Source organism: Anolis carolinensis, chromosome 2 (genome assembly GCF_035594765.1).
Source record: "Anolis carolinensis isolate JA03-04 chromosome 2, rAnoCar3.1.pri, whole genome shotgun sequence".
NCBI lineage: Eukaryota > Metazoa > Chordata > Lepidosauria > Squamata > Dactyloidae > Anolis > Anolis carolinensis.
Window position 1 is genome coordinate 213,782,035 of NC_085842.1, and position 22,847 is coordinate 213,804,881.

The following is a 22,847-nucleotide window of genomic DNA, read 5'->3' on the forward strand; positions in this document are numbered from 1 at the left end:
CTTCATGCTCACACAAAGAGCAAAAATTATCGATAGTTGCTGATACATTGTGATGGAGGGTCAAATACGCAAACATTTTAAGATAGGTTATTACTACTATTACCGGAAAAGAGCTGTACTGCAAATTAGGACCACAAATATTCTCCAGTTCCACAAATCTTTGAAAAAGGTTTGCTATTAATTCCACAGGAACCCTGGATCTTTGATGATTTGCAACAGCCTGTCCTTTACAGTATCTGCTAACATCTGTATTTAGAACAGCTTGAAGCTAATTCAACTGAGAACAACAGAACATGGCTGGATCAGATGCAAAACCCACCTGGTCCATCACACTGGTTTCAGCTGCCCTGGGAAGCTCACAGCAGGGCTTGAAGAAACACCCCCTCACCATCTGCAGACCTTTCCACTTTTCCATAATGTTTAGTGTGGGATGATCATTTGCATCTGAACGTGAAAGTTCGTTTATGACTAGTTTCCACTGACAAATCTGTCCACAAATTTGACATTTTCAATGACACCTAAACCAAGGGAAATTACATATTGTGTGAGTTGAATCCCACCAGTCAGTTACAGTTTTTGTGGTTCTATTTTCTAATACTCTGTTTGTGTATGGACAATACATGCCACCCAGTACCATTGTAGCTTAGAAATTAGAAGCTTAGAAATTAGAAAGTCATTTTAAAAGTAATTTGTTCCTTTTAAAAGAAAAGCTGTAATTATGGTGTAATTATATTATTATTATTATTATTATTATTATTATTATTTACTTTATTTGTGCCCTGCTTTTCTCCCCATGAGGACTCAAGGTGGCTAACAATCACATACTTTGATCAATTTAAAACAAAGCAAACACAAAAATTAAAAATAAATCAAATAATATTGTGTTTCTGATTTAAAAGAACCCCGGTGGCGAAGTGCGTTAAAGCACTGAGCTGGAAACCGAAAGGTCCCAGGTTCAAACCCTGGGAGCGGAGTGAGCGGCCGCTGTTAGCTCCAGCTCCTGCCAACCTAGCAGTTTGAAAACATGCCAATGTGAGTAGATCAATAGGTACCGCTCCGGTGGGAAGGTAACGGCGCTCCATGCAGTCATGCCGGCCATATGACCTTGGAGGTCTCTACGGACAACGCCGGCTCTTCGGATTAGAAATGGAGATGAGCACCACACCCCAGAGTCAGACATGACTGGACTTAATGTCAAAGGAAACCTTTATTTTACCTTACACAGATGTATTAACATATATCCTTTCCAGAACTTGGTGAAATTATTTGGTTGGATGACAACTCCCCTTGGTGGCTTTGGGCTGTGGGGAGTTATAGACCAAAAGGTTTCAGTTGGCTGGTGAAAAAACCTTGGAAGGCAGAGTTGCAGAATTGTTAAATATTCAAAATTAATGTATATTATAAAGTGAAATGTTGAAAGCATTTGTTTGTTTTGTACCATTAAAAAAGTAGTTCTTCTGAAGAATCATCACACATTGGCTAAAACACATATTGACGCAAGTCTCATCGTCATTTCTTAATTAAGTAAACATAGCCAATCGAATTAACGGCATTTACTTATATGTTGACTCACATTCAATAATTGAGAGCATTTGAGCTTCAAGATAATACACTGTTTGGTCCTTAACATACTAAAATGGGCTAAACCATTCAGAGGAGGAAGATGATAAATTGTTATTAACCTCTGTCCATTCAGCACCCCTACTCCCCAAGTATTTCCCCAACAAAATAGCATTCTAGTGTGACTTTTTCCTACATATTTTGGAGGATCTGGAAAAATCTCCCCTTGGGTTGTAACTCTTGCAATCCCTTACTCAAGTAAGGAATACTAAGATTTGCAGTCCAAGAAAGTAGCTTTCTAGTGCTTTGCATATGAGCACAACTTTTAATGGATGTTGTATGTCTTTCAGGCTGTGTGGCCATGTTCCAGAAGTATTCTCTCCTGACATTTTGCCCACATCTACGGCAGGCATCCTCAGAGGTTGTGAGGCATGGATCCATGCCTCACAACCTCTGAGGATGCCTGCCATAAATGTGGGCAAAACGTCAGGAGAGAATACTTCTGGAACATGGCCACACAGCCTGAAAGACATACAACAACCCTGTGATCCCGGCCATGAAAGCCTTTGGCAACACAACTTTTAATGCTTGGTTTCCCCAAAGGAAGCAACAACAAAACAACAACAAAACAACAGCAAGTATAACGTGGAGCTCAGATGAAATGGTTGACCTGACTCTAGCACGAGGCAACACATTTTTGATGCATACCTCCTCTACCACCAAAGTTAATGGATTTTTTTTTCATTCTCAAGCACCTACCTGAAGGGGACATAAAATGTAATGGGCTTCAGTATATGAATACTATTTGAGAAACTTTTTAGATTTTTTTCTGTAACAATCCCAAGAGTATATTACAAATGAAGGCAGAAAATATGGGCATGCTCCTAATTTTCATCCAAGTAGTGTTGTTCTCTGATGTGAACCAATAAACTATTTCCGCCCTTAAAATGTATGTGACATTTTGTTTCTGCTCCTCTGTGTATCTTCTAACAGCCACCCCAGCTTTCCTTCCTCTTTGCTTAGGTTTAAATGATGACTCAGGGAACAATGTCATTTAAAATCAGATCCCTATGCAGACCTTCCTACTTTATATGCGGTGCCCTCTCCTTTTCGTTAAGAAAGTGACTGGAGGCGTAATTAGAAATAATGATCTTTTTGTTCACCAGTAATTGACTCAAACACACATTTAGCAAGATATTAGCAGGATTCTATAGTGTCTGGGAAGAACATTTTGTTTCTGCACCCCATCAGCATTATCTGTGAAGCTATCAGTGCATATGCTCACTTTCCTCCTGCATTGTGACTGCCCTCATTGATTATGTGTTTGTACAGCTATGGTCACCATTATTTATTTAAGGGACTGGTACATTTGTACAGACGATTGCATAGTAGTGATGAGGAACTGAAAAATATGGATTTTTAGACATATATTGTATGCACATTAGAAGCAGTGAAATGTAGAAAAATCAGACTCTCTCTGTGTTAGATTTTAGGGATGCACAAGCTGACAGGACAACCTAGGAGAAGGGGAGCCTCTTATCTATACATTCCAGTGTGAATTGGTTCCTAGTACAGCTTGACAGGTCAAGAGTGGCCTCTTGATGGATCTCTCTTGGGATCTGTGACTTGCTACAGGCTTTTAAGAGTGCTTAGATAGAAAAATGCTGATTGTGCATATTTAAGCCCATGTATGTAAGCATGTGAAGTGACGTACTAATGACGAGATGTATGTAGAAGCATGTTCTTGGTCTGAAAATGTTGAAAAGGCAAGTCAACGCCTTGATCGGGGCTCTGGTTTTTCTTTCGGAAGATATTCCACTTCCAGAGTCTTCAGCTGAATATAATAAACCTGACTTTTTGGCCTCTCAAAGGATCTCTCTTGCTGTTATCTCTCCAGTCATTTACAACAGTAGTATTAGCAGACCTTTATCTATCAACATTTAAATATCAGCTGCTTCACTTCATATGTTCACTTCATATGGGGGGGGGGGGTACAGGAGTGGCCATGGCCATCTGGCCAGAAATAATGAGAAATACAGTATACATGATCATTGTAGAACTGCCCTTTAAAACCAAAGTGAGATCCACAGGGGAAACCTGTGGCTCATAATGCCACTGTTGCACCCCAAGGCAGCGTGAACACTGGAAACTAGACAGAGACCAATAATCATATAATATCTTTATTAAAGCAAATATAAATTCAGGAATGCATAAGCAGAATGGATGAGTGGGAAATAGTCCTTTGTGAAAAGGTATGAATAAGTCCAAAAAGATGAAGGAAAATGTCCAATATTATTGTCCAAAGTCCAAAACTGAAACACGTTGGGAAGTTTGAGCGGGGAACAACAAGGAAGCAAGGCTGAATAACAAGGTCCCCAGTCACTAGGAGATCATGGATATCAAAGCAGGAACAAGACGAAGCGAAGATCAAACTTGATTCAGGAACAAGGCAAGGAAGTGAATTTACTCCGGTTTAAATCGGGAGTCGCGGCTCGGCTTGGCCGCCAGAAACAGGAGGCTTGGCTTGGTGAAATCAGGGAACTGGAGTTGGTGAAGTGTTCTCAGGAAAATGTTGACACCGCAAATTGTCTGCAGTGCAAGGCACTTTTATGGAACGAAGATCCGATCCCAACGAAGGGAGACCAAACTCCCCAAAGGTTCCCAAGGGAATTTTCTTATCCACAATCCCCTCGAGATGCCAAGTGGTTACTCCTTCTAAGCCCTTGTTTTTCTGATCTCTGGCGATGCAAAAACTCCTTTCGGTTGAAGGGCACGTTCTCTGGGAAACTCTGGACATCTGGTTCAGCCACGGTAGTAACATCTCCAGTATCTCTCCCAATTAAGGAAGTATCTGAACTATCAACAGCCGGCAGCTGTAACTGAAAGGAGCTCGGAGAACTGGGCAAAAGGTCAGAATAAGCTTCATCCTGGTCAAAGTTCATTTCTGGATCAGGTTCAGAAACCAAAGGTGGCTGGGGTACGACAGCCACTCTCATTTTATTTTTAACACTATGTGCGACATTAATGTGACAAGTTGAAGCAATTTTTTTACTTGACAAAACTTTCAACCCACAGCAACTCCATCTATGAGAGACCTCCCCCCCAAGAGCTCCATTCATCAAAGCAGAGTTAGCTGTATGTACTGTAGATACAAAGAAACCATATTATGAAAACGCCTTTATTAGGCCAACCAGAATAGTACCGAAATCTATGCAACCTTTTGAGATCTACAGATCTCTACTATAAAAAGCAGGCTGATGATAGTGAAGAGAACCAGGCCTTATAGTGTGCAACTTGTCTTGAGATGTAATGAAGATGGTTGGCATACTCACAAATGGATCTCACCAGGTGATCCGAAAATAATTTCACTGGGTTGCTGTGAGTTTTCATCCACATCTATGCCTGCTATAGATGTGGACGAAACGTCAGGAGAGAATGCTTTTGGAACAAGGCCATACAGCCCAGAAAACTCACAGATACTCAATGATTCCAGCCATGACAGCCTTTGACAACACATTAATTTCACTCTTGCTATATTTGCTGGGAGCTGAAATACAAAACTTCATTGTAACACTTCCAGCCTCCTTTGCCAGTGGAAAAAGATGACTAATCGCTAGGCAGGGTTGTTGTATGTGTTCCAGGCTGTATGGCCTTGTTCCAGAAGTATTCTCTCCTGACGTTTCGCCCACATCTATGGCAGGCATCCTCAGAGGTTGTGAGGTATGGAGAAACTAAGCAAGGAAGGTTTGTGGAAAGTCTGTGGAAAGTCCAGGGTGAGAGAAGAACTCTTGTCAGTTGGAGGCCAGTGTGAATGTTGTAGTTAATCACCTTAATTAGCATTGAATAGTTTCATCTCCTGGCTTCTTCCTGCATGGGGGCATCCTTTGTTCAGAGTTGTTAGCTGCCCCTGGTTGATTCATGTCTGGAACTCCTCTGTTCTTATGTTGTGCTAGAGGCGACCGGTTTGAATCTGTGAAATGGGATGAGCTCCCCTCTGTTAGCTCTAGCTTGCAGGGACATGAGAGAAGCCTCCCAGAAGGATGGTAACACATTCGGGCATCCCCTGGGCAATGTCTTTGTAGACGGCCAATTCTCTCACACCAGAAGCAACTTGCAGTATGTTCTCAAATCACTTCTGACATGATTAAAAAAACGGATGGAGACAGGAAGTCTCCTTGCATTGTGTGATGGACTTTGTTGTCCTTTGTTTAAAAAATGGATTGCTACTGTTTAAAAACGGGAGGAGGGTGTATGGGACAATATCCTTAAGATAGTGACCGAACAGGATGAAATTTCAGAGAACAAACTTCCAAAATCAGGTGATATAAAACGTGATATCAAACCCAGCAGCATGTGCTATCTAAACAATTCCAATATGTTGATGCTTGGGTTTGATGAATGAATTCAAACAATACTTCTGGTTCATATTTCAGCTCATTTTTTGAAGAGCCATGTTGAAGCTCTGAAGGGTTTCCCTGAAAGACTGCAACAAGGCTGCTCCTAGTTCATTACCCGTTTCTTGTAACGCTGCATCATACGCTCCAAAGATGGGCGTCGAGGCTTTGATGTCATCCCGCTTTGCCTGCAACAAAATCATGTTGAGCTCCTCTGCTATGCGCTCATATTTCTGATGATCAAATTTCGAAAGATCAGCTTCAGCAATCGGGTAACTGATGTCACTTGCATAGCAGTCTTTCGGAACTGGGAATTCAATGTATTTCAGTCTGGGGAAATCGGTGAGAACGCTGAAAAGGCATTTCAAAGCACGTGAAGAGAGCGGATTTCCAAGGAACTTGAACTCCTCTAGCTTCCGGCAGGGGACCAACCCCAAAATCAGCATGTTCAAATGAGTGTCCTGGATGTTGCATTCCTCAAGGGTGAGACTCTTAAGTGTGTGGGATGAATGGTTCAGCAGCTTGAAGAAGGTAGAAGGGTACAAGTCAGCCACATCATGCCCACTGATATCAAGAGCTTCGAGGTGATTGGAATGGAGGCTGTTGGCCAAATAGGCCATGTCTACATGGTTTAAGGAGCAGTTAGAAACATCCAACATTTTCAGTGGGGATTTCAGCGGGCTGAAAAGTTAAACATAAAAACAAAGTGAACAATTATACAACTGCATTTGTATTTGCATAGTTTTAAAACAAAAAGACACTTGTATATCATTACAGTAGATGAATTCTCTTTGACTTCAGTGAGGTCTGGACATGGAAAACCAAGGAAAGTAATACAGCCATAATGAACATGGACATAAATATATAGACTTACTGGGTTGGGAGATACCTCCAACCTAAAACATCCTTAATTGTTGATCAATAGATTTATTATTTTTTTAATTGTGTCGGAAGCGACTTGAGGACAAGTCGCTTCTGGTATGAGAGAATTGGCAGTCTACACAGACATTGCCCAGGGAACGCCCGGATGTGTTACCATCCTGCTGGGAGGCTTCTCTCATGTCCCAATCAATAGATTAAAAGAATACAATGAAATCAAAATAGTATATTTTCTGTGAAGATCAAGAGCAACCAATAATAAAGCAATACATTACAATTCCTGCTATTGTGGTGACAAAGCATAGGCTGCTATTGTGGTGACAAAAACATAGATCCGGGCTGTGGCGCAGGCGGGAGAGCAAGCCAGCTGCAATTAACTGCAATGAATCACTCTGACCAGGAGGTCATGAGTTCAAGACTGCTCAGAGCCTATGTTTGTTTGTCTTTGTTCTATGTTAAAAGGCATTGAATGTTTGCCTATATGTGTAATGTGATCCGCCCTGAGTCCCCTTTGGGGTGAGAAGGGAGGAATATAAATGCTGTAAATAAATAGGAGGTGATTTTTTTTTTGTATGGTGATAAAAACAAGGGGGAATGACTCTTTTTATGGTTCAGAATTTCAAAATAAAATTACTAAGATATAAATATGTGTCAAAAACCTGGGTCACCCTACTGGGGTGCATCTATACTGTGGTATTAATGCAGTTTGATATCATTTTAACTGCCATGACTTGGTGCTATGGAATTTTGGGTTTTGTAGTTTGGTGAGACACCAGCATTGTTTGATAGCGATTCCATTGTTTGATAGTACTGAGCCATGGCAGTTAAAGTGGTGTCAAACAGCATTAATTTTTCAGTGTAGATGCACCCTTGAATGCCTGGATAGAGAAATAGTGGTGGTGGAGAGGGTGGCTACCTTCCTAAGTTGGCATTGGTTCTTTTCCCCTTTTCAGAATGACCCGCAATTTATCCATGGATCCATCTATAATTTTAGCCCCCAAATCTGCTGTTGACTTATACATGAGGTTAACTTATACAGAAGTATAGATGGTATTGCAGATCACAGTATACTATATGGTGAGGATGTATCTCTGTCCAGAGTAGGAAGCCTTCTGAAAGCCTAGATTCATATTTTTGCCCTTTGTTTTCTGTTGCCATATTTAGTCATAGTAGAGCCCCTACTGTAAATAGAAAGGAGTCTGTGAATATTTTTATATACAAATGCATACACAATCTCGCCAATTCTTCTCACGAGAAACAAGTCTGGGCTTTGAAGATCAAATCTCTATTCTACTAGAGCAATGGTTCCCAACCTTTGGGCCTCCAGATATTTTGGACTTCGACTTCTAGAAATCCCAAGCAGCTTACCAGCTGTTAGGAACTGTGGGAGCTGAAGTCCCAAACACCTGGAAGCCCAAAGGTTGGGAACCAATGTACTAAAGATAACAGGGAACTGGAAAATATAGATATTCATACATATATTGTATGCACATTAGAAGCACTGACATGTAGAAAAACCAGAATCTCTCTGTGTTATATTCTAGGTATGCACAAGCTGGCAGGACAGGGATGAGAACTGGTACCTGTTATCTATACTGGTCCCTGGTACGGCTAATGGAGGAAGAGTGGACTTCTCTCCACTGACAGGTCAAAAGCAGGCCCTTTGATTGATCTGTATAGCTCAGAGGTTCTCAACCGTGGTTCCCCAGATGTTTTTGGCCTTCAATTTCCAGAAATCCTAACAGCTGACAAACTGGCTGGGATTTCTGGTAGTTGTAGACCAAAAACATCTAGGGATCCCAGGTTGAGAACCACTGCTATAACTGAACCTACAAGCTGCTTTCAGAGTGCCTTAGATAGGGAAAATGCATATATATGCCCCATGTATGTAGAAAAGGTAAAATGAGCTTTCTATGATCTGCAAAGTGATGTAGTGATGATGATACACATGTAGAAGTATGTTCTTTGTTTGTCTGTATTTTGAAAATGTATAAATAGAGGAGGGCAGCTCTTCCTCCTCACTCTAGTGCCTTTGGGAGTAATCCACACTAGAGTCAGTTCCAAATGGTTTTCCTTAAAATAAACCATTCTTTTTTTAAAAGCCTCCCAAAAGAATTTATTTTGGTATTATTTCTCCTATCGGCCACAACATAGACACTGCTAAATTATCTATTCTAGGGCCTGCAGTGTTTTGGTCTGACAGCTCTTCCAGACATATCATTTTGAACAACTAGTGTCTCAATATTTGATGCTGCTTCTTGTTGCTTCTTTTTCAAAATGCTCTCCTGACTAGTTTTTAAGCCTCAGGAAAAGGTGGCATATTTTGCTTCCTCTGTGGGAATCTTGCTTGTGATGTTAGAGGGCTGCATACGCCCAACCATATTATTTCTACTCCCTTTACCACCATAAATGGTCTTCCTCTCTTTGCCCTTTAGTTTGTTGTTAATTGCTGTTAAGCTGGCTTCAACTTATGGGGATGTTGAGAATGAAGATCTTCTCTCAGACTTATGAACAGCCCTGTTCAGGTATTGCAGACTTGGTCTATGGTTTCCTTAAAGCAACCTGTCCACCTGTTATCCTTTTTTTTCTACTGACTTCAGCTTTATCAGACATTATAGTCGAGTCCAACTCTGGGGGGTGATGACCGCAGATAGTTACCCATTGCCAACACATTACTGAGTTAAGTGGCCCAATAAACTAATGCAATATAGCAATATAAGGATATTAAGGTAAAGGTTTTCCCCTGACGTTAAGTCCTGTCATGTCTGACTCTGGGGTTTGGTGCTCATCTCCATTTCTAAGCCGAAAAGCTGGCATTGTCCGTAGACACCTCCAAGGTCATGTGGCCGGCATGACTGCATGGAGCGCCGTTACCTTCCCGCTGGAGCGGTACCTATTGATCTACTCACATTGGCATGTTTCCGAACTGCTAGGTTGGCAGGAGCTGGAGCTAACAGCGGCCGCTCACACCGCTCCCGGGGCTTGAACCTGGGACCTTTCGGTCTGCAGCTTAGTGCTTTAACGCACTTTGCCACTGGGGCTCCTTAATAAGGATATTAGCTATTGTAAATATTTTTCTGTTATTACTGGCTTCTTCCCAACATCAACTGTTTCCCATGTATGACCTCCCATTGTCCTGGTATATGGCAACTTGCTTCATCAGAAAGGACTACCTAGAAGGCATTACCTGAGCAGTTTACGGATCCTTCCTGTGAGGGTGGAAAATGCCAGGCTCAGCTCAGTCAGCCGAGTCATCTGGCTCAGCTTATCTCCGACTCTTGCCAGAGTGGCTTCATCTTCCGATGTGAACTTTCTCACATCAAAGGTCCTTGCTGGGAGCGTGAGAGAAGTCAGCTGAGGAAACTGGACATTATTCAGCAGCACCAGGAAATGTTCCATTTCCATCCGAACATTGTGGATGACTTCAAATCTGCCCAGCGAAGAGGGCTCAGTAAGCTTTACAAGGTAGAAGAGCTTCCTGAGGGCAAGGTTGTCCACTCTGACTGCCGCGCAACGGATTTTCAGGGGGCAGTGGCATCTCATGAGCAAGGTCTGGACCACCAGCTCATAGCTTCGCTCTGTAACAAAGATGTCCATGAAGACATCAACGGAAATCTCAAACACATCTGGACCGAGCGACAGCCTGCCCATGTCAACAAGCAAGTCGTAGCAGATTTTGGAGAGGAGCTCTGTCCTGGCCCATCGTCCCATTGTCTTCCTACATCTGCACAGCTGAAATTCAACATCTTGTATGCCTGTTAAGTCTACCCTTTTGAGTCTCTTTGCATAAGGAGATGAACAGTTCAACACATAGTCTCTCAGGCCAGTCAGGCAGCTGGCCAAGCACACCGAGCAGGCTCTGTTGCTGATGTCTTCCTGGTGGTCTGTCGTCTTCCCCAACAGCCTCCCGAGATTAAGTTCAGGCAGCGGCCAGTTTTGCACCAGGTCATGAATCACTTCGCCCTGCTCCTGCAAGTAACTTGCTTTAAAAAGGAGAGGGAAAAGGTTGTGTGCAAGGCTGCCCAGGTTCTCTCTGACAAGCTGTGCATTGGTCACCAAGACCTCGGCACTCCTGAACTGCAAGGAGTGCATTGCTGCTTCCTAACTCTTTCTGGTCTTCAGGATCTATTCAGAGTTTTTCTTCCTCTGCCTTGTCATGCTCTATTTTTAGCGGCCGCTGCTGTCCCATGGAGAGAGGGTGAAGTCTTTTTGGGAAGGTAAAATGAGCAGTCACATGCTGAACTTAGGTTGCTATTTTAGTGTCAAGCTCCCACTTGATGCCTCTCGTGCATTCAATTATGCAAAGTCTCATCTAAATAACCTCTTTGAATACAATGTTTTAAACCCACAGAATCATTCATTTAGTTATTTTAAAATATGTATAACTGTCTATTTTCCGGACTGTCCTCACCCATTTCTACAACCCACTAAGAATTTCACAATATACAAAGCACAGTAACTTGTCAGATTATGAAATGTAACTGTGATAAAATTAATAACTGATAAGAACCAACAGTAGCATTAACACAAGTAAGCTATTACAGTAGAGTCTCACTTATCCAACACTTGCTTATCCAACATTCTGGATTATCCAACGCATTTTTGTAGTCAATATTTTCAATACATCGTGATATTTTGGTGCTAAATTCGTAAATACAGTAATTACTACATAGCATTACTGCATATTGAACTACTTTTTCTGTCAAATTTGTTGTGTAACATGATGTTTTGGTGCTTAATTTGTAAAATCATAACCTAATTTGATGTATAATAGGCTTTTCCTTAATCCCTCCTTATTATCCAACATAATAAACGTTCTGCCGGCCCGTTTATGTTGGATAAGTGAGACTCTACTGTACTTCTATATCAAGCAGTTTAACTGCATTGAACTACATTATATGGGTCTACACCACATCTACATGGGTCTACACCGTGGTGACGCAATGGGTTAAACCAGGGGTCCCCAAACTTTTTAAGCAGAGGGCCGGTCCACAATCTTTCAGACTGTTGAGGGGCCGAATTATCATTTGAAAAAAAAATACAAACAAATTCCTATGCATACTGCACATGTCTTATTTGTAGTGCAACAACAACAACAACAACGAAAGAACAATACAATATTTAAAAATGAAAACAATTTTAACCAATATAAACCTATTAGGATTTCAATGGAAAGTGTGGGCCTGCTACTGGCCAATGAGATAGTCAAGTTAATTAGGATTGTTGTTGTTGTTGTTGTTGTTGTGTGCCTTCAAGTCATGTCAGACTTTGGCCGAGCCTAAGTCTAAAATTATTTATTTATTTACTGCATTTATTTACTACATTTCTATCCTACCCTTCTCACCCCGAAGGGGACTCAGAGCAGCTGTATGAACATACAATATATTATATTATTAGCATAACACAATATTAGCATTATATATTACTGTATTGAACTATACCACTATACTATTATATAATATGTAATAAATAACATACAATTAATATTATTATATGGTATTACTATTAGTATTATATTGTATAACATAAGATTATTGTCAATATTATATGTATATACAATATATTATATTATTAAAACTGATATAAAAATATTATATTATAAAACTGAGGGCGGGGGCCAGGTAAATGACCTTGGAGGGCCGCATCCGGCCCCCGGGCCTTAGTTTGGGGACCCCTGGGTTAAACCCTTGTTCCGGCTGAACTGCTGAACTGAAGATATGAAGGTCTGCGGTTTGAATCTGCAAGATAGGGTGAGTTCCCATCTGTCAGCCCCAGCTTCCCATGCGAGGACATGAGAGAAGCCTCCCACAGGATGGTAACACTTCTGGTATCCCCTGGGCAACATCTCTGTAGACAGCCAATTCTCTCACACCAGAAGTGACTTGCAGTATAGTCTCAATTTCATCTCTGACACGATTAAAAAAAAACAATTTGGCAATAGTAAGAGATCAAAATTTAAATAGGCAAAACCTCTTCAGGCTGCAGATAGTTTTTAAGCGTCTCACTTTCCAAGTAAAGATATAATCAGTGCATAAACTATTGTGCAAATAAACCATATTATTAAAAGGGAAGTTTCAATTAATATCAATTAATTAAACTTATTATGTAAGATTTGTATTTATTATGAAATCACATTCATGTGAAAAATTACTTCTGCAAATTAACTAAATGTAAACAGTAAGAAAGCCTGAAAAATGCATTCAAGCTTGTACGCTTAGCAATCATAAAATTATAATGAGTATTTTTAATAATTAGCATTATAAAATGCATACCCAGACCACATCGGGTACATAGCTAGTTATTAATAAGTGATTATCTCGAGTGAGTCACACTCTGGGAACCATTGATGGGTTTCAGCTATCAACAGTTGGGAATAGGAGGTTGAGGGAGGATGGAATTAGAAAGATTATCTCCTGCGTGGCTGCTGCAGATTGTAAGTTAGCCAGTAAAGCAGTTTCCTTGCAAGCTGACTGCCTACAAAGATGCCAGGAGAGGGAACTTTCACACCTCATAAGTGAGTGCAGAGCAAAAGGTGTCAACTGTGCAAACACAGAGTTGTTTTGAGTTTTCCGGGCTGTATGGCCATGTTCCAGAAGCATTCTCTCCTGACGTTTCATCCACATCTATGGCAGGCATCCTCAGAGGTTGAGGGGTCTGTTGGAAACGTCAGCAGAGAATGCTTCTGGAACTGGATTATATAGCACTGTAGACTCAAAGCAGTTGATCTGGATTATTGGCTTTGATTATCTAGATTATAAGGCGGTGTAGATCCAGCCTGGTTCTCTTTCCTTGATGTTATTGGTGTTGGGGCTCAGCAAGGGGCTAGGGTTTCTTGGAGGATGAGGGGAATGGTGGGTCTCAAACTGAGGAGTCTGTGTGTGATTGGGGAAAATTGCGGGCAGTTAAATATGAGACAGCGGATGTTTTAGATTCGATGTTCCAATGGGAAAAGATAAACCGCTGAAAGGTTCATTTCTCTTGGGAATCTGCCTTCAGCTGATGGGGAGTTTTCCCATGATATCAGATTAGGTCTCCAGACAGAGGAAGTAAAAGATAGATTAATTATGCCTTCAGTCTCTCTGTGAGAAGTCCTTGAAACCCAGATGTGTGAGGTATGATCTCATGGCTTCTTGGTTGGGCTTGGGCTTAAATTAAGTGGTGTTTACTTGATGTCTCTCAGAAGGGACAACTTAGTCGAAAGGTTCAGATTCCTGTCTCAGCTCTCAAGTTCATGATTCAAGTTTCCTCTGTTTGCCTATGTTCCTGGAAGAGTTTGCCTTGGAAAAAGTTCTTATTTTCATGCTCATTGATTTCTGCCTCCCTTGACTGCATGTACTTTGCCATTTTTGGACTGCTGCTCTTTTGTATATGGATTGCTGCTATTTTGTAGTTCATTTTCTACTGCTCTCTTGGGAAACACCCTTTGTACATGCTTTTCTTAATATACTGCTGTAGTTAGTCCTACTGGACTCTGGTGTGGTGCTGGGTAAAAAGGTGTCTCAAGTCTAGAGTGCAACAACTGGACTGAAACTACAATTATCTATTATGTACTGGCTGAGAATAATAATAATAATAATAATAATAATAATAATAATAATAATGAATTTATTAATGCAGCTTGAAGCGGGATACAACATCATTAAAACAAGAGATAAAACACTATTAAAAGACAGGCAAAAAATAGCACTTTAAGCACACAGGGAGGCCCATACATTGCCCATATATTGCTCACATCCTATCAAGAAGGGTACATGTTTAAAGCAGTGGCTCATACATTAACAAAATGTGACTCTTATGTGAGTGAATATTTCTATTGCACTTCTGAACATAGCGTTGATAGGTCCAGTCACTCCCAACACAGGGATGTGGCTGAATTGATACCCTCAATGATGGAATGAGCTATGGCTAGAAAAGCAAATCTTTCAGTGGGAATTGTGTTAAATCTCAGGTGTGAGCAAACTCATCTGAATTCCCAATATTGTGGAAAAAAACATTGCCTTCATGTCCAGTATGAGACTTATCCCAAGGCAGTGGGAGGCCACTGTTAGATCAGGCTTAAATTCTAAGTAGAGTAGATCTATTGAAAATCAATCTACCATATGTGTTAACTCGTCATTCAGTGAATACATGACCTACTGTACTTCATCTGAGATTTGACTACATGGTGACATACATTTTTCTAAGGTGTGGCTTCCTTATTTACCCCTTTAATCACAGGTTTGAAAGTAAAATGAGGACTTGATGGTTAAGGTAACAAAAAAGTGAAAGTATTGCTGCTTGGTGGTCATAGTTTTGATTATACTATTTCTGATAGATTTACCCAGTTCCCAACATTGTGCATTGTTTTGTGCATATTGTATCACAGGAGTCACTTTTGGTGTTTTGACCTTGCAGGCCTTTGAATTTTAATTTGGCATTTAATGTGCCAAGTATCTTCTGTGTTTGTGAGGATGGTTGTATTGCATCACTTCCTGGCCACAGCTTTGCACATTATGTGACAATATCTAGTTGTAAACATTCAAAGATAATTGAGTAAGAAGAGAAATCTGACAACAAAGAATTGCAAGAACTCTGCACAAAGTCAGAGAGGGGGAATGTGTTGTGTGATTAACCCTTGAGTAAATTGCTTGGTATGAAGGCAAAAGGTAAATAATGTTTTTGTTGCAATATGGAGATCTTCCTTGCTTCTGGGTACATGATTCAATATTTGCTCATCAGTGGATCCTCCTGACGTTCACATCCGTGATAAGCAGAGGTCAATGTGGTTCATCAAGCGAAACTGTAGGATAGTTAATGAAAATGGAACCATGGTATTAGATGTTATGAGATGAAAGTATGCAAAATGTAGGGTCTTAACCTTCTATACCAGTGGTTCCCAAACTTTTTTTGACCAGGAACCAAAGGATGGTCCCATGGACTTCTACAATAAGAAATAGTTCAAAGGCAAATTTGCCAGTTCCGTCTCTGAAATAAAGCCTACATCATCTGGTATTTTTCTCCCATCCAAATTCTAATCAGACCTGACCCTGTCTAGCTTCCAAGATTAAGCATGTTGAGATGTCTTTACAGCAGTGGTTCCCAACCTTTTTGACCAGGGACCACTTTGACCAGGGACCGTTCTCCAACATTAGTACCAAAAAGGTTACGAATCAGTTTTTGGTCAACTTTAAATCTGGTTTGGTTATTTCGGGTGCTGATTCAGAAAATTGTACTGGATAGATCACATCAGCTCTAGTTCCTGATACAGAACATATGCCATCCAGTAGTCGCCACTTGCTTGCCCATATCTAATAATCTAGAGCTGATGTGGTCTATCCAATGCAATTTTCTGAATCAGCACCCCAAATAACCTCAGGAACAGGGCTAAAAATGAAGACACCAAGGTGCCCTCGCTTCCAGTTGCCACATGGAACGGCTCCACTCAGGGAGAGGCACGAGTAGGAGAAGCAGCAGTCAGGAGGCTTGTTGTCTTACCTTTCATGGGTAGTTGGCCTCTTCCCTCCCAACATCCCCATTGCCTTGGCACTAGAAGAAGATTTCGCGAGGCCATTTGGTCTTGTTGCGACTGTGTAGTAACGGTGAGGCTGCAGACCATATTTAGTTATTGAGGACCACTGGTGGTCCACAGACCACAGGTTGGGGACCACTGTTCTATACACTTTAGTTCATAATTCCACCCTCAAAGGGGACAAAACTATATGAGAAGTTTCTGCCTAATCTGTGCCATCTGTGCCATGCTTGTGGATTTCAATGGCTTCTCTGTGTAGTCTGACACCAAACTCAGTGCCCAAATACAAATCAAGGGACATGAAAGCACTGCAAACTAACTCAACCAGAGAAGTCAGCCATAGCAGAGCACTTGATGAACCAACCTGGACACAGTATACTATTTGAGAACACAGAAATGCTTGACCACTCTAACACCCACCATTTCAGACTATACAGAGAAGCCATTGAAATCCACAAGCATGTGGACAATTTCAGCAGAAAGGAGGAAACCATGAAAATGAATAAAATCTTGCTACCCATATTTTAAAAACTCTAAAATCAGGACAGTAAATAAAGAACAACACTCAGAAAACAGGGGAATTCCAGACAGGAAATAATCAGGGCCAGTTAACATCTCCCAACAAAAGATTCCCCCACTCAGGAAACAGCCAGACTTTGAAGCTGCAAGGCCATTCAATGCTAATCAAAGTGATCACTTGCAACATTCACACTTGCCTCAACTAGACAAGAGTTCTTTCTCCCACCCTGGGCATTCCATGGATATATAAATCCAACTTGCCTAGTTTTCACACCTCACAACCTCTGAGGATGCCTGCCATAGATCTGGGCGAAATGTCAGGAGAGAATGCTTCTGGAACATGGCCATATAGCCCTGAAAACTCACAGTAACCCTGATAGCTCTGTCCACTTTTTGGCATCAGTTCTGTTGCTACCAGCATGTCACTCCCAACTACTAAAGCAGTAGTTCTCAACCTATGGTTTCCAGGTGCTTTGGCCTACAACTCCCAGTAATCCCAGCCAGTTTACCAGCTGTTAGGATTTCTGGGAGTTGAAGGCTAAAACATCTGGGGCCTCACAGGTTGAGAACCACTGTATTAAGGGAATATAGCGCTTGGCAGAATGAACATCCTTGCATAGTTCCTGTATAAAAGCTTCAGCAGTGTTGTTCTAATGAGACACCAAATAGATTTTAAATCTATTAATTAAATGTATAGGTTTTCTGATGTTTTCTTTTGAATATATTCAAGACTTTGCTTTTTCCCCTCCTGCCCCATAGAATGCCTCCCTCCATTTGGATTAAGCTAATATTTTATAACGAAAATACTCAGAGATCTCTCAAGAAAAGAAACCCCAACCCACAGAATTTCGGTTTTGATAAGTTTCTAATTATAGAGCCCAGTCTAGCAAATAGTGTTGATGATTAAATCTTATTGATTTAGTGGAAAGGGATTTAGTAACAACTAAGCTCAAGACTTATCAATTTCAGTGGAAATGAATCATTTGCAACAAACCTTTTCTAGACTGTGTCCAGATCAAGACAAAGGGGAAGAACAAAATACTTCCATGGTCATGGGAGAAGCTGGTCCTAGCCCCTGGGACAAAAGTGTTATCAAACCCAATCAGCTCAATGTTGTTGGATCCGGGTGGAAATTAAATCAGGCTACCAAAGCAGCATACAGGAAGCTGTTAAATTAAAGCAAATCATCTGAGATCGGTTTTAATGAGGATGAGCAGTGTTTGCTAGGAGCCCTTTGACTCAGCATAATTAGAACCAGAGAAAGCTTCACTGTCATGCATTTAAAAATATCATAGTAAGATTTTTCTGACAGCTTTTTTAAAAACAACTCTTAGCCCTGAAGATTATGATCCGGAACAATAGCCTCAAGCTATAGGAAAGGAGATTCCCCCTGAACATTAGGAAGAACTTCCTAACCGTGAGAACTGTTCAGCAGTGGAACTCTCTGCTGCAGAGTGTGGTGGAGGCTCCTTCTTTGGAGGCTTTTAATCAGAGGCTGGATGGCCATCTGTCAGGGGTGCTTTGAATGTGATTTTCCTGCTTCTAGGCAGAGGGTTGGACTAGATGGTCCACGAGGTCTCTTCCAACTCTATGATTCTATGATTCTCCTTCTCTCCCTACTCTTTTCGAAATCATAACCAGATTTTCCTAGCAATGTACAATTTACTAATCCAATCGGATGGATTGAGGAGGCACTAAACACAGATATGCCTAATTGCTGTACATATCCAGGTCCATTCAGAAAGATATTCTCAAATAAATATTTCAAGAGAAGTATTTTTGGTTATTTAAATGTACTAGATCTGCTGTCCCAGCACTACTGGGAAAAGATAGCTCTTTCCTTCACTTTGGTGCTGAAAAGAGCCTGATGAGAATCGGAGAAGCAAGGTCTGCAAGGAGCATCAAATACGCATCTGAAATAGTAGCACAGAACTGGTCTCTACTTGCAAAGAGTACAAGAGGTTCTCATCCAGGGAGATTCCAGTTGTTGCTGGACTTTGACTCCCAGAACCCATACCAGTTGTGGCATCTGAGAGTTGAAGTCTAGCAACATCTGGACTCCTGCCCCCAAGAATTACTGATAGACAACCCACTGTTCATGAACCCAATCTATATCTATTATATCTTATCTATATCTTCTATCTATCTATGTCTATATCTATTCTATATTTCTTTTCTATCTAATCTATCAAATCTAATCTAAATCTAAATCTAAATCCATAATAAAAGCGAAAACCCATATGTGTGTATGTGGCACAGGTGTCCGCGCACACAGAGAGCCTCCAGCCTCCACAAACAGGCTACAGTTCCCAGGGCTCAGAATCCAGCAAGTCACCCCTTTGCACTGACATTGCGGTTACAGCGAGTTCCATATTCATGTAGCCCAGCCCCTGCCAATGTCCTTCCCAAACACTACGACCCACCACCCAAGGAATGCTTTCATTTGGGGACCAACCATTTCATCCTAGATTTTGCTTTTTCTTCCACTACAGGCAGGCATTCCAGGGTTCTCCATTGGTGTGGAATTTGCATGGCCCCGCCCACTGCCCTTCCCTTTCAAATCTGTCTGCATAACAAACACAGCAGAACCGAGCAGCAACTAAACTTACTGGAGGAGTTTGGGGATTGACTGCACATGGTGAAAGTTGTAGTTCACCCTGCATCAAGTCACACCACTGTGACTCTCCTACTGGGAAATTTAGAGGAGTTGTAGTTCACCTACACCCAGAACACTATGAACCCAAACAATGATGGGTCTGGGCCAAACTGGCCATGCATACCTGATATGCCCAGATTTGGTGGGTTTTGGAGGGGAATTGCCCTAAAGATTTGGGAGTAGTAGGTACTGGGATTTATAGTTCACCTGCAATGAATGAACACTTCTAACCCTACTGATGATACACCAGGACCACACTTGGCACTCTGAGCCCCCATAACCAATACAACATATTGCAAAGTTTGGGGGAAAAGGAGTTATAGTTTACTTGCATCCACAGAAAAAGAGCCCCCATGACTTACTTTACATCTAGGCAGTGCTGAGAGGGGGGATAGACTGTGTATGAAGGAACTTGCATATGGGAGTTGTGGTTCCCTGTACCAACTGAACCCAGCTGACACTGGATCTACACTAAACTTCAAACACAGGCAAACAATGCCTTTCTCAAACAACCCGGGCACCACCTGGTCCCCAAGCTAGTATCATAATAAAAGTGAAAACCCACATGTGCTTATGTGTGTATGTGGCACAGGTGTCCACTCACACAGACAACCTCCAGCCTCCACAAACAGGCTATAGTTCCCAGTGCTGTGGAGCCACCAAGTCACTCCATCAACTGTCATTGAAGGTTGCAGTGAGCACCATGAATATGTAGCCCAACCCCTGCCAATGTCCTCCCCAAACACTACGGTCCACCACCCAAGGAATGCTTTCACTTGGGGACCATTTCATCCTAGATTTTGCATTTTCCTCCAACACAGGCAGGCATCCCAAGGTTCTTCATTGGTGTGAAATTTGCATGACCCCACCTACTGCCCTTCCCTTTCAAATCTGCATAACAAACAGAGCAGACCTGAGTGGCAACTAATTTTACTGAAGGAGTTTGGGGATTCACCCTGAATCAAGTCAGAGCACTGTGACTCCTACTGGGGAATTTAGAGGAGTTGTAGTTCATCTACATCCAGAACGCTATGAACCCAAACAATGATGGTGTCACGACCCAGGCTACAGAGCACCAATAACCATGCGCAGAGACCAGATTCTATCTAATATCTTTATTAAGGAAATATATAAAGTTAATAAAAGCAAATGTAAAAGTTAGTCCAGAAGCAGACCTTTCAGGAAAGGTCAAAATTAGTCCAAGGAAACAATGTCCAATATGAAATATTAAGGTCCAAAGTTGTAATCCAATAACCGAAACACTCACTTTGCCAGGCAAAGTGAGGGGAGATGACAAGGTCCTTTAGTCCATGAACTTGAGCAAGGCTAGGAAATAACTTGATACTTGAAACAAGGCTTGAAACGTGGAACAAGGTAACGAGGAACAAGAACAAGGTCCGTGGAATAACTTGGTAAAATCCGTGAAACAAGGCAAGGTTTAGTCCTGGGAAACAAGGCAAGGTCCGTAGGTAAACAAAGGCTGGGAAACAGGAGCGAAGGCTGGAAACAAGGACAAGGCTTGAGCAGGAACGAGGCTTGAAACGGAGCGCGCTGTCCAGACACAACTCGCTCCGGAGGCTGACGAATTGACTCCGCGAAGTTACTTCGCGGGTAAAACACCTATATAGAGTCTAACTTTCCCGCCGAAGCAGTTCTCTGGGAACCAGAAACGAAAGCTAAACTCTGAGACCAGATGTTTGACTCCTTAAAGATTCTCACGAAAAGCAGACTTAATTGGCTACATTCTTAGCTGCTATTCTAGCACTCCTGCGCGAAGCTGCTTCCAAACCCCTCTGTTGTTTACAAAACTCATGGCGAGAGAACACGGGAGATGTAGGCTCAGGGTTTGTTTGACATACTTCTGGGACACAACTTTCTTGCAGGTGCAAGGTTCCCAGATCTGCCTGGGAAAGATCTGGCTGAGAAGATTCCAGTTCTGACTGGGAAGGTAAAAAACCCAAGTTTTCTTCTTCATCGGGCATTACAATGTCATGAGCAGGACTACAAGGCCCATGAGTCATCACACTATCCCCCTCCTCAAGGCCCCTCCCAAACTGGGACTCTCTCCCCGAGGCGCGAGGTCGCGGCTTGGCGGGATAGGTTTGATGAAAGCGACGGGTTAGATCAGGAGCATGGACTGTGGAGGCGTCTTCCCAAGAGCGTTCCTCAGGGCCAAAACCCACCCAGTCAATGAGATATTGTAGGCGGCGGCGGTGAAAGCGAGAATCCAAAATGTCCTCAACCTCGAACTCCTCCTCCCCATTCATCAAAACAGGAGGGGGGGCCGGTTGGTCTGTATCAGGACGCACACCATCCGCCGGAAGGAGCAGGGAGCGGTGAAACACTGGGTGAATGCGCATTGAACGCGGAAGTTGGAGTTTGAAAGTCACGGGGTTTAATTGCGCCACCACTGGATAGGGACCAATGAAACGGGCATCTAACTTCCGGCAAGGGCGATGGGAGGGCAAAAAGCGAGTGGACAGAAAAACCCGATCTCCTACCTTGATTTCGGGGCCCGGTTGGCGATGTTTGTCCGCGTGACGTTTATAGTCCTCCTTGGCTTGGTCTAGTTGTTGGAGCCAAAGTTGTTGCACCGCTGTGAGTTCCTGCAGCCAATCCTCTGCTGCGGGAACTTCTGAAGTTTCAATGACAGGGGGAAAGAAACGTGGATGGAAGCCGTAGTTTGCAAAGAACGGCGTTTCTTTTGTAGAAGCTTGAACTCCATTGTTGTAGGCAAACTCTGACAGTGGTAACAGAGAAGCCCAATTGTCCTGTTGGTAGTTTACATAACAGCGAAGATACTGTTCCAAAGTGGCATTGGTGCGCTCCGTTTGCCCATCTGTTTGGGGATGATGAGCTGAAGATAAACGAGAGTCTATGCCCAATAGTTTTTGTAGTGCCTTCCAGAAACGAGAGGTGAATTGAGATCCACGGTCTGTGACCAAACTCTTGGGCAATCCATGTAGTCTGAAAACATGTTGAAGGAATAGATCTGCAGTCTCTTTGGCCGTGGGGAGGCCTTCACAGGGAATGAAATGGGCTAACTTGGTGAAAAGGTCCACCACCACTAGGATCGTGGTGAATCCACAGGAAGGTGGTAGGTCAGTGATGAAATCCGCAGAAATTATTTCCCATGGGCGAGATGGGGTAGGAAGGGGGTGTAGAAGCCCTGAGGGCTTCTCCCTTCTTATCTTGGAGCGCTGGCATACTGGGCAGGTGTTGACATATTTTTCCACATCTTTGCGGATCTTGGGCCACCAGAAATCTCTTAGGATCAGATGCATGGTTTTAAATAGTCCGAAATGCCCTGCTGGTTTGCAGTCATGACACA

At 42.2% G+C, this 22,847-nt stretch overlaps 1 protein-coding gene across 1 annotated transcript; it reads right to left on the reverse strand.

Annotated features, from left to right (window-relative positions):
- Nucleotides 1-3,724: 3,724 nt before the first annotated feature.
- On the reverse strand, nt 3,725-11,195 carry LOC100563619 (leucine-rich repeat-containing protein 14B). Its single transcript, XM_003224661.4, has 2 exons — nt 10,021-11,195; nt 3,725-6,635 (listed from the first exon to the last, which is right to left on the reverse strand). The coding sequence occupies exons 1-2, from the start codon at nt 10,923-10,925 to the stop codon at nt 5,990-5,992; spliced, it is 1,551 nt and encodes a 516-aa protein (XP_003224709.2). The 5' UTR covers nt 10,926-11,195; the 3' UTR covers nt 3,725-5,989.
- Nucleotides 11,196-22,847: the final 11,652 nt, after the last annotated feature.

What these genes read in the sequence shown, in the direction of transcription:
- LOC100563619 (XM_003224661.4), bottom strand. Translation starts at nt 10,925, where the DNA reads ATGCACTCCTTGCAGTTCAGGAGTGCCGAGGTCTTGGTGACCAATGCA. An exon ending in AGGATCCGTAAACTGCTCAG is followed by an intron (nt 6,636 to 10,020) that starts GTAATGCCTTCT and finishes TTAACTTTTCAG; the next exon opens with CCCGCTGAAATCCCCACTGA.